A 12,734-nucleotide genomic window follows, 5' to 3' on the forward strand; every position below is an offset into this window, starting at 1 on the left:
GGATGTGAGAACTGGACCATTAGGAAGGCTGAGCAAAAGAAGAGAGATACTTTTGAACTGTGGTGCTGGAGGAAAATTCTGAGAATGCCTTGGACTGCAAGAAGATCCAACCAGTCCATCCTCCAGGAAATAAAGCCTGGCTGCTCATTGGAGGGAAGGATAGTAAAGGCCAAGATGAAGTACTTTGGCCACATCATGCGAAGAAAGGAAAGCTTAAAGAAGACAATGATGCTGGGGAAAATGGAAGGAAAGAAGAAGAGGGGCCGACCAAGGGCAAGATGGATGGATGGTATCCTTGAAGTGACGGGCTTGATTCTGAAGGAGCTGGGGGTGGTGACGGCTGACAGTGAGTGCTGGTGTGGGCTGGACCACGAGGTCACAAAGAAGCGATTGAACAAATAAACAACAATAACATGTTGAAATTAAATTTCTTGCCTTGTAGTATCCCACTTGTAGTTGAAAGACGCATCAGCAAAGCCACTTTCACAGGCCATACTTGTGTGGTCTGTAGAGATAAGAATTTCTAGTTCTTTATGGTATCTGCAATTGATGTTAGAAATGACTGGCCACTGAACTGGAAATCTGTCCCCAATGGGACAGATTTCCTAGGTTGTAATCCAGGCTTCAATGGAGCTCTCCAAGGTGCTGAACGCTATCCCTCAAATCTATATAAATAAAAATGTAATGTTCGTTTGTGGAATTAACAGAACTCAAAAACCACTGGACGAATTGACACCAAATTTGGACACAAGACACCTAACAACCCAATGTATGTCCTTCACTCAAAAAAATGATTTTGTCTTTTGGGAGTTGTAGTTGGTACACAGACTTGGTACACAGAGCTCCCATGACCAACAGAAAATACTGGAAGGGTTTGATGGGCATTTATCTTGAGTTTGGGAGTTGTAGTTCACCTACATCCAGAGAGCACTGTGGACTCAAACAAGGATGGATCTGGACCAAACTCTCCACGAATACTCAATATGCCCAAACGTGAACACTGGTGAGGTTTGGGGAAAACAGATCTTGACATTCTGAATAATTTAAAACACAGAACAAAAGTGCTTAAGTTCTTGTGGGTTTTTTCGGGCTATATGGCCATGTTCTAGAGGCATTTCTCCTGACGTTTCGCCTGCATCTATGGCAAGCATCCTCAGAGGTCTGTTGGAATTAGGACAACTGGGTTTATATATCTGTGGAATGGCTGGGGTGGGGCAAGGAGCTCTTCCCTGCTGCAATTAGGTGTGAGTGTTTGGCTAATCACCTTCATTAGCATTTGAAGGCCTGCTTGAACCTGGGAAAGCCTGTTGCTGGGAGGTGTTAATCTGTGCCTGGTTTCTTCCTCTCTGTTGTTTAGCTGTTATAATTTTAGAGTTTTTTAATACTGGGAGCCAGATTTTGTTCTATAAATATAATAGTTTTAACTTGTGGAAATTTTCATCTGTTTCCTCCAAATGCAACAGAATCTCTTCTGCACACTCCACTGATGGTGCTCCTGTGATTTTCTCTTTGACACTTTGTAGTAACTGCCTGAGCATAGACTGCAAAAGTGCTTAAGCTATTTTTTTTAAAAAGCTCCACGTTCATAAAAGAGGCAGTCTTTCTTCTACTTATTGTATGTTAAAAGCTCCATTTTCTGTTACAATATAAGAAAACTTAAGGCTTGGAGTTGTAGTTGGTGGGACTTATAGTTCACCTACAATCAAAGAGCATTCTAAATTCTACCAATGATGGAATTGAACCAAACTTGGCACACAGAACTCCCATGACCAACAGAAAATACTGGAAGGATTTGATGGGCATTTATCTTGAGTTTGGGAGTTGTAGTTCACCTACATCCAGAGAGCACTGTGGACTCAAACAATGATGGATCTGGACCAAACTCTCCACGAATACTCAATATGCCCAAATGTGAACTCTGGTGGAGTTTTGGGAAAATAGAATCTTGACATTTGGGAGTTGTAGTTTCTGGGATTTATAGTTCACCTACAATCACAGAGCATTCTGAAACTCCACCAACGATAGAATTGGGCCAAACCTCCCACACAGAACCCCCATGACCACCAGAGTGGGCCACAACAATGTGTGGCAGAGGACAGCTAGTAACTTCATAAAATCATAGGATCATACAGTCCATCCCGCATTATCACAGGATGTCTACGTCCTACACCACTGGAGAAATTCTAGTATTGCACCTCCTGACATCCACCAGGAAGTAGCAGCCAGTAATGAAAAGACCAAGGCAGTGACATCTCCGGCCCATCTTCTGTTCAGATATCAGCCAGCATGCCAATGCCTCAAATCAAGAAATAGTCTTCTAAGATCTATAGAGATACTTGTAGGAACACCTCAGCAAACGAGAACCCAAAAATGGCAGGCTAAAACCCGGAACCTCAATCCATGGCTGATACCGGATGAGAGACTCCCTCCTGGAAGAAGACTGGGTGACTGTTGCCCATAGCATGCTGCAGTCAGGTCCAGTACAGAAGACACAATAACACTGCACACAGGCAAGAGGAAAAAGAATAGAAAAACTTTACTCTTATCAGCAGAGTTAAAACATAAACTTGCAATGTTGCAAACAAAAACAAACAGTGCAACAAACTTACATAGTCTTTGTAAGCAAAACAGAATAAGGCTTATTCATCTTCATCCACATGATGTTAGGTCCAATTCAATTGTTAGTGGGGTCAGAGTGCTCTTTGAGTGTAGGTGAACTATAAATCCCAGCAACTACAACTTCCAAATGTCAAGCTCTATTTTCTCCAAACTTCACAAGTGTTCACATTTGGGCATATTGAGTATTCATGTCAAGTTTGGTCCAGATCTGTCATTGTTTGAGCCCACAGTGCTCTCTGGATGTAGGTGAACTACAACTCCCAAACTCAAGGTTAATGCCCACCAACACCTTGTAGTGTTTTCTGTTGCATGCCACATTTGGTTCAATTCCATCATTGGTGGAGTTCAGAATGCTCTTTGGTTGTAGGTTAAATATAAATCTCAGCAACAGCAACTCCCAAATGACAATATCAATTTCTTTGAGTGATGATCGTTCCTTGGGTTAGTAGGTGTCCTGTGCCCAAATTTCATTTTTATTTATATAGATCAGTGTTTCTCAGCCTTCCTAATGCCGCGACCCCTTAATACATTTCCTCATCTTGTGGTGACCCCCAACCATAACATTATTTTGCTACTTTATAACTGTAATTTTGCTCCTGTTTTTAATTGCAATGCAATAATCTGATAAGCAGGGTGTATTTCCATTCATTGGACCAAATTTGGCACACTACCCAATATGTCCAAAATTGGTTTGGGAGGGGGGGGGGTTGATTGATTTTGTCATTTGGGAGTTGTAGTTGCTGGGATTTATAGTTCACCTACAATCAAAGAGCATTCTGAACTCCAGCAATGACGGAATTGAACCAAACTTGGCACGCAGAACTCCCATGACCAACAGAAAACACTGGAAGGGTTTGGTTGGCATTGACCTTGAGTATGGAAGTTGTAGTTCATCTACATCTGAGAGCACTGTGGACTCAAACAATGATGGATCTGGACCAAACTTGACATGAATACTCAATATGCCCAAATGTGAACACTTGTGGAGTTTGGAGAAAATAGAGCTTGACATTTGGAAGTTGTAGTTTCTGGGATTTATAGTTCACCTACACTCAAAGAGAATTCTGAACTCCAGCAATGACAGAATTGAACCAAACTTGGCACCCAGAACTCCCATGACCAACAGAAAACACGGGAAGGGTTTGGTTGGCATTGACCTTGAGTATGGAAGTTGTAGTTCATCTACATCCAGAGAGCACTGTGGACTCAAACAATGATGGATCTGCACCAAACTTGACATGAATACTCAATATGCCCAAATGTGAACACTTGTGGAGTTTGGAGAAAATAGACCTTGACATTTGGAAGTTGTAGTTGCTGGGATTTATAGTTCACCTACACTCAAAGAGCATTCTGAAGCCCACTAACAATTGAATTGGACCAAACTTCCCACACAGAACTCTAATGACCAACAGAAAATACTGTGTTTTCTGATGGTCTTTGGTGACCCCTCTCACACTTCCTGACGACCCCCGCAGGGGTCCCGACCCCCAGGTTGAGAACCACTGATATAGATGAACATGTGAAATAAAACCAAAGGTTAAAGTGAGACCTTGAAGGCACTGGACCACATGGTATCTCTCTCTTCTGTCTTCCCACTAGAGTAACCACAGACCAAAAGCAGAGTACTGTGGACTCTTGAAAAACTCACCTGTAAGACATACCCACGAACATAGTCTTGAAGTGTCCAGTCCAGAGCATGGAGGATGTGTATGACCTCTTCTTGTTTCAGGACGCTGAAAAGACGATCCAGAAGGATTTTGAGACGGATGGGAACGGCTTGCGTTCCATACAGCATGAGGCTGCTGATATCAAAGACCACATTAGACTGGACTATTTCCACTTGGCTTGCGGAACAGAGAGTTGGGATCCTTAGTTTACTTAATGCTAAAAGGAAAAAGAAAACAAAACATAAATGACAAATGCGTTCCTTGCTAGATATGAAGAAGTAAGGAAGACAAAAGCAATTTAGGTATTAGGGAATACTACCAATCCCAGCATAAGCTAAGCCAGGCATGGGCAAACTTGGGCCCTCCCTCCAGGTGTTTTGGACTTCAACTCCCACAATTCCAAAAGCCTTGGGCCCATGACTAGCAAAAAATATTGGAGGTATTTTGGGAAAATTCACCTTGATTAGGAGAAATTGTAGTTCTCCTACATCCAGAGAGTTCTGTAAACCCAAAACACTGATGGATCTGGACAAAACTTGGCACATATACCTGATATTTCAAAAAATTATCATAAAGGGGTTTGGAGGAGGGGACTGACCTTCCTTTCTGGGAGTTGTAGTTCACCCACAATCGGAGAAACTGTGACCTCACCCATGATGGATCTGGACCACATTTGGCACACTGAACCCCCTGGACTAACTCCCCCTTGCCGAAAATTTATTACGGAGGGTTTTTTAAGGGGGGGGGGACTGACCTTCCTTTCTGGGAATTGTAGTTCACCCTCACCCATGATGGATCTGGACCACATTTGGCACACTGAACCCCCTTGACTAACTCCCCCTTGCCGAAAATTTATTATGGAGGGTTTTTTTTTGGGGGGGGGGAGAGACTGACCTTCCTTTCTGGGAGTTGTAGTTCACCCACAACCGGAGAAACTGTGTCCTCACCCATGATGGATCTGGACCACATTTGGCACACTGAACCCCCTTGACTAACTCCCCCTTGCTGAAAATTTATTATGGAGGGTTTTTTTGGGGGGCGGGGGACTGACCTTCCTTTCTGGGAGTTGTAGTTCACCCACAACCGGAGAAACTGTGTCCTCACCCATGATGGATCTGGACCACATTTGGCACACTGAACCCCCTTGACTAACTCCCCCTTGCTGAAAATTTATTATGGAGGGTTTTTTTGGGGGGCGGGGGACTGACCTTCCTTTCTGGGAGTTGTAGTTCACCCACAACCGGAGAAACTGTGACCTCACCCATGATGGTTCTGGACCACATTTGGCACACTGAACCCCCTTGACTAACTCCCCCTTGCCGAAAATGTATTACGGAGGGTTTTTTTGGGGGGGGGGGAGACTGACCTTCCTTTCTGGGAGTTGTAGTTCACCCACAACTGGAGAAACTGTGACCTCACCCATGATGGATCTGGACCACATTTGGCACACTGAACCCCCTTGACTAACTCCCCCTTGCTGAAAATGTATTACGGAGGGTTTTTTTGGGGGGACGGGGGACTGACCTTCCTTTCTGAGAGTTGTAGTTCACTCACAACCAGAGAAACTGTGACCCCACCCATGATGGATCTGGACCACATTTGGCACACAGAACCCCCTTGACTAACTCAATCTACTGGAGGGGTTTGTGGGGTCTGACTCAACATAGTGGGAGTTGTAGTTTACCTTACAGCCAGAGAGCACACTAAACTCCACAGATGATGCATCTAGAGCAAACTTGCCCAATATAACAAACTTTAAGTACTGATGGAGTTTCTTGGGGTTAACCTGGCATTATGTGAGTTGTAGTTCGCCCACAACGTTATGCATTATGTACAATTAAAATTTGAATTTTTCAAATAAACTGAGTAATGCTGGGTCCCCAAGCTAGTTGTTAATAAACTGCGACCTCACAACCTCTGAGGATGCTTGCCATAGATGCAGGCGAAACATCAGGAGAGAATGCTCCTAGAACATGGCCACATAGCCCGAAAAACATACAACAATCCAGTGTATTCAAACAGTTTGTACTGCATGGTCAGTTTGTGGTTGGAGAAAGTTTCCAATAAATTGTTATTACCGTGTGCTACCCATCCATGCCGACACTGATCACATTGTCGCTGGTTTATTTTCCCTGGTTGGAAGCGTTGACAGCTGCAGTTCACCAGAGTGCATTGGATAGCCTGGAAGATCAAGAAACAGATTAAAACATCAAGAGATCTCTAGTATTTACATACCAGGGCTGGGGAACGTGAGGTCCTCCAAATGTTTGTTTACAGAGGATTTACTCTGCTTTCTTTTGAGCAGAAGAGAGTGCAACTACCATCATCCCTAGTCCTTTTGGCCTTCCAAAGCCAAGTGGGATTCTTCCCTTAGTCTCAGGAGTCATAGTCCAACACTCAAAGCACTAGACCAGGCATGGGCAAACTTGGGCCCTCCAGGTGTTTTGGACTTCAACTCCCACAATTCCCAACAGCCTCAGGCCCCTTCCATTTCCCACTCAGCCACATAGTGCTTGCACTACACCCTATTGGCTCCTAGAAGGGATTTAGAATGAAGGAAGCTTAGAGCTGGAGGGGACCATAAAGATCATCTAGACCAGTGTTTCTCAATCTTCCCAATGTTACGACCACTTAATACTACAGTTCCTCATGTTGTGCTGACCCCCAACCATAACATTATTTTCGTTGCTACTTCATAACTCTAATTTTGCTACTGTTATGAATCATAACGTCAATATCTGATATGCAGGAGGTATTTTCATTCACTGGACCAAAAATGGCACAAATATCCGATACGCCCAAATTTGAATACTGGTGGGGTCGGGGGGAGGATTGATTTTGTCATTTGGGAGTTGTAGTTGATGGGATTTATAGTTCACCTACAACCAAAGAGCATTCTGAACTCCACCAAGGATGGAATCGAACCATCTTGGTACACAGAACTCCCTTGACCAACAGAAAATACTGGGTTTGATGGGCATTGACCTTGAGTTTTGGAGTTATAGTTCACCTACATCTAGAGCACTGTGGACTTCAACAGTGATAGCACTGGACCAAACCTGGCACAAATACTCAATATGCCCAAATGTAAACACTGGTGGAATTTAGGGAAAATAGACCTTGACATTTGGGAGTTGTAGTTGCTGGGATTTATAGTTCACCTACAATCAAAGAGCATTTTGAACCCCACCAGTGATAGAATTGGACCAAACTTCCCACACAGAACCACCATGACCAGCAGAAAATACTGTGTTTTCTAATGGTCTTTGGTGACCCCTCTGGCAACCCCTCGCAACCCCTCCCGGGGGTCCCGACCCCCAGGTTGATTAACACTGCCCTATTGGCTCCTAGAAGGGATTTAGAATGAAGGAATCTTAGAGCTGGAGGGGAACATAAAGACCTTCTAGTCCAGTGTAATAATAATGTAATTTCACTTATTTCATGGACTTGTATATTTTCCCCCATCCATAACCTGTCGTGGATACTCCCTTTTGTGGATACTCAACCTTCCGAATGCCGTGACCCCTTAATACAGTTCCTCATGTTGTGGTGACCCCCAAACATAAAATTGTTTTTGTTGCTACTTCGTAACTGCAATTTTGTTACTATTATGAATTGTAATGTAAATATTTGATATGCAGGCTGTATTTTCATTCACTGGATGAAAATTGGCACAAATACCCGACAAACCCAGATTTGAATACTGATGAGATCGGGGGGAGGATTGATTTTGTCATTTGGGAGTTGTAGTTGATGGGATTTATAGTTCACCTATAATCAAAGAGCGTTCTGAACTCCACCAACGATGGAATTGAACCAGTCTTGGCACACAGAACTCCCTTGACCAACAGAAAATACTGGGTTTGATGGGCATTAACTTTGAGTTTTGGGATTGTAGTTCACCTACATCCAGACAGCACTGTGGACACAAACAATGATGAAACTTGACCTAACTTAGCACAAATACTCAGTATGCCCAAATGTGAAGACTGGTGGAGTTTGGGGAAAATAGACCTTGACATTTGGGAGTTGCAGTTTCTGGGATTTATAGTTCACCTACAATCAAAGAGCATTCTGAACTCCACCAATGATGGAATTGAACTAGACTTGGCACATAGAACTCTCATGATCAACAGAAAATATTGGAAGGGTTTGGTGGGCATTGACGTTGAGTTTGGGAGTTGTAGTTCTCTTACATCCAGAGAGCACTGTGGACTCAAGCAATGATGGATCTTGACCTAACTTGGCACAAATACCCCATACACCTAAATGTGAACACTGGTGGAGTTTGTGAAAATAGACCTTGACATTTGGGAATTATAGTTACAGGGATTTATAGTTCATTTAAAATCAAAGCGCATTCTGCACCCCACCAATGATAGAATTGGGCCAAACCTTCCCACATAGAACTCCCATGCATGAAGGGACTGGTTTGAACCTCCCTCCAGTCTTGCACGTTCTCCCTTGCTCGTACATGTGCACCATGCTGCCATGTGCCAAGCACGCCTGCTCTCCCTGCTTGGAGTCTCAGCAACAACCCTTCCCTTGGCTGAGAGTTCGGCCCATCACAGCGGAGGAGGGCTTTTGTGGGAGGATTCGCTATCTGTTTCCAAAAAGGAAGAGAAGGACAGGTAGAGAGAACTTCAGCCTTCTCTGCCAAATGGCTTCCTAAGACCATCAGAAATATATGATCTTTGGTGACTGTTCTGTCGCACACTGGGCCTGTAAATAATTGTCTTTAAATAGGACATGCGACTTGAGCCCAGCGGGAAGCCAGGGCCCCCCGAAGAGAAGTTCTCAGAGGTTTTCCACCACAAATGGTCTTTAGATGGCTTGTGAAGTATAACAAAGTCTTTTATTAATGAACAAACAGAAACTTCTCTTGTCTTCAGAAAGTTAAACAAATGATTCCAGGCTTTTATGCAACTGGTGGCTTCCTAATCTTGTCCATGAAGGACAGGCAATTGTCTTCAATAACTAATTCTTGGCTTTAAAGGAAAATCCCCCTTTTTAACTTCTCCCAGGCTGACTGTAATCTAATTCTTACTGATGTGGGCTCCGCTACCGGGTCGAATTGCGTCTCAAACGCCGAGTGGACCTACCAGTAAGGCTAGTAGATTCTCCAGCTGGAGTTCTTTGGTCTTTAGGGTTATTTCCCTGGAAATTTTTGAAGACTCTTAAGACTGTTCTCCCCCAGAAAGTCTTAAGGGTTGAAGCTTTTGTACAGTCCTGTACATTAGCTTTCCTTGCTGAGACTGACTAAAAATGGCTCCCTTCCCTTCCCAATTGCCCTGAGCAAGAGGCGGGACCAAAACTTAACGATGACGGACAAGTGACTTGCCCTATGACTGCAACCAAAGGAAGCCACCCTTCTGCAGAACCCCTGAAACCTTGGACTGCAAGCAAACATTTAATACAAAGCAAATAAAGTTGGAGCTCCTGGTACAGCCGTACCAGCACAACGACTCCCCTGAAACCCCCTTGTGACCCCCCAAGTTGAGAAACACTGATCTAGTCTAACCCCTTGCCTTGCAGAAGTGCACAAGTAAGTGCTCTTGAAAGATGCCCATCAAGAAGAAGAATCCTCCACCCTTCAAGGTAGGTCCATCTTAACAGCATTATAGTCCCCCAGGCAAAGCAGTGCACTGGGACCTGCCTACACAACCACACACACATTCACATATATTCTTGATTTTTTTTTGTTGTGTCAGGAGCAAGTTGCTTCTGGTGTGAGAGAATTGGCCGTCTGCAAGGACGTTGCCCAGGGGATGCCTGGATGATTTGATGTTTTTATCATCCTTGTGGGAGGCTTCTCTCATATCCCCGCATGAAGAGCTGGAGCTGATAGAGGGAGCTCATCCGCCTCTCCCCGGATTCGAACCTGCGACCTGTTGGTCTTCAGTTCTGCAGATAGAGAGGTAGGTAGATAGATAGATAGATAGATAGATAGATAGATAGATAGATAGATAGATAGATAGCTGGCTGGACGGACAGGTAGATAGATGGATGGATGGATAGATAGACAGGTAGATAGGCTGGCAGGCAGGTAGGTAGATAGACAGATACATGGATGGATGGGTAGATGGGTAGACGGGTAGATGGGTGGATAGATGGGTGGGTAGATCTATAGATAGATAGATAGATAGATAGATAGATAGATAGATAGATAGATAGATAGATAGATGGACAGGTAAATAGATAGACAGGTAGACAGACAGATGGATAGATAGTTGTATAGGAAGACCGCCACCTAGACCCCAACTTGGTCTAGGTGGCGGTCTTCCTATACAACATATTCTTGATAAAAAAGTTACAAACCTGCCAAGTTACAGAACACACATCATTGCACACTGAAAATCAAGTTATGGGGATCACTTTGCTTTAATTTCAACAGCAGGTTGGCTTAGCGTTTGGCATGCTCTGATAGAGCCACAGAAAGTCATGAATTTACTTTATAGGTTTCATTTAAGTGAGAGCCAAAAGGCCTGTTGTTTTTGAGGCAAGGCCTCATTGACTCCACGAGATGTCAAATACAGTGGGTTCAATTATATGACCTCACCGCACACCATGGGATGCAGTAAATTCCACAGACTGAATGATGTTCAGCTCTAGAAGATCATTTAGTTCATAAAGGGACTCTTACAGCACCTAAACAAAGTTTGCAAGGAGGAAGTTCAAAGGAGTTGTAAAAGCAGATTTAGATACAAGCTAATGTTGTGATAATGTACTTTCACTTATTTCGTGGATTTGTATATTTCCCCCTAACCAGTCGTGCATACTCCCTTTTGTTTTTATAGTGTAGCAAAATATTACACTTATACCCCATTTCATTTTTCCAGATGTCACTGTAAGGCCCCTTATTTCGTTTCATTTTATATACCACTATAAATAATTGGCTTTCCCTCATTTAGGAGTAATAGAGGTTAGGGTATTGTTTTGCTGACGTTCGGAAGATGGGGGGCAGCTGTAAAAGTGTCCTGGGTTAAGTGGGGACTATGAAAAAGGTGGCCTCACGACTCTTTTTCTCCCTCTTGGGATTCCTCCTTGGAATTTGGCAGCTGCAACAGCTGTTTCCCAGGACTATTATTATTATTATTATTATTAGAAACACAACAAGAGGAGTCCACAGCAGACAAGATCACTCTGCTGGCTGTTGAATTGGATCACACGTCGGACCCTTCCCAAGTGTCTAGGACTGTGTGATGTACTGGCGAATAATGCGTGCAGATCCCAGTAAGGTGGCCTTCTGCAGCTGGTAGGTGGTAATTTTGTCAGCGCTAATTGTGTTTAAGTGCAGGCCAAGGGCTTTAGGCATTGAACCCAGTGTGCCAATCACCACTGGGACCACCTTGACTGGCTTGTGCCAGAGTCTTTGCAGTTTGATCTTTAAATCCTCATATCGTGTCAGCTTTTCCAGTTGTTTCTCTTTAATCCTGCTGTCACCTGGGATTGCAACATCAACAATCCATACTTCCTTTTTTAACACGATTTTTAAGATCAGGAGTATTGTGCTCCAAAACTCTGTCTGTCTGAATTTGGAAGTTCCAGGGTAGCTTGAAGTGTTCATTCTTTTTCAGGCTTGTGATCCCACCAGTTTTTTGTCACAGGCAGATGGTTCCAATGAATCACCTGAGCAACAGTGTTATGCCCATGCTTGTAGTCTGTCTGCGCGATCTTCTTGCAGCAACCAAGGATGTGATCTATTGTTTCATCTGCTTCCTTACAGAGTCTACATTTGGGATTTGTTGTCGACTTTTCAATTCTGGCTTTGATGGCCTTTGTTCTAATGGCTTGTTCTTGGACTGCCGGAATCAGGCCCTCCGTCTCCTTTTTCAAAGTTCCATTTCTGAGCCACATCCATATTGTTGTTGTTGTTGTTGTTATTTACTATATTTATATCCCACCTTTCTCTACCCCAGAGGGGACTCAAGGAGGCTTACAGATAGGCAATAAATTAATGCCTTAGCAGCAATATATAGTTAAAATACATTAAAATTAAAAACAAAATTAAGTACATTAAAACATTATAAAACATTACTATCACTATACAACCATCATAATCCAGGTCATTCCGGCAGTTGTTTCACATAATTCCAGGTAATCTATTGCACTATGTTGTCAAAGGCTTTCATGGCCAAAATTACCGGGTTCCTGTAAGTTTTTTGGGCTGCATGGCCATGTTCCAGAAGCATTCTTTCCTCACAACCTCTGAGGATGCCTGCCATAAATGCAGGTGAAACGCCAGGAGAGAATGCTTCTGGAAAATGACCATACAGCCTGAAAAACTTACAGTAACCTATTGCACTATGGTTCTTCTCTGAACTCTTGATCCCAGATCCATCTTTTCCCACTTTTTTTGAATGTCAGGAGGAAGGGGCCGATCTAACATCTCTGGGAAAGGAGTTCCACAGCTGAGGAGCGACCACTGAGAAGGCCCTGCCTCTT

At 43.5% G+C, this 12,734-nt stretch overlaps 1 protein-coding gene across 1 annotated transcript in view; it reads right to left on the reverse strand.

Moving 5' to 3' along the window:
- The window catches only part of BNC1 (basonuclin zinc finger protein 1), a 40,106-nt gene that overhangs the window by 16,476 nt on the left and 10,896 nt on the right, over positions 1 to 12,734 (reverse strand). The window contains exons 2-3 of the mRNA XM_060755212.2: positions 6,368 to 6,470; positions 4,271 to 4,506 (exon numbers count right to left, since the gene is read on the reverse strand). Of these exons, the coding sequence (XP_060611195.2) occupies positions 4,271 to 4,506; positions 6,368 to 6,470 (339 nt within the window). The remainder of the gene's footprint in view (positions 1 to 4,270; positions 4,507 to 6,367; positions 6,471 to 12,734) is intronic.

Source organism: Anolis sagrei, chromosome 9 (assembly GCF_037176765.1).
Source record: "Anolis sagrei isolate rAnoSag1 chromosome 9, rAnoSag1.mat, whole genome shotgun sequence".
In the NCBI taxonomy this organism is placed as follows: domain Eukaryota; kingdom Metazoa; phylum Chordata; class Lepidosauria; order Squamata; family Dactyloidae; genus Anolis; species Anolis sagrei.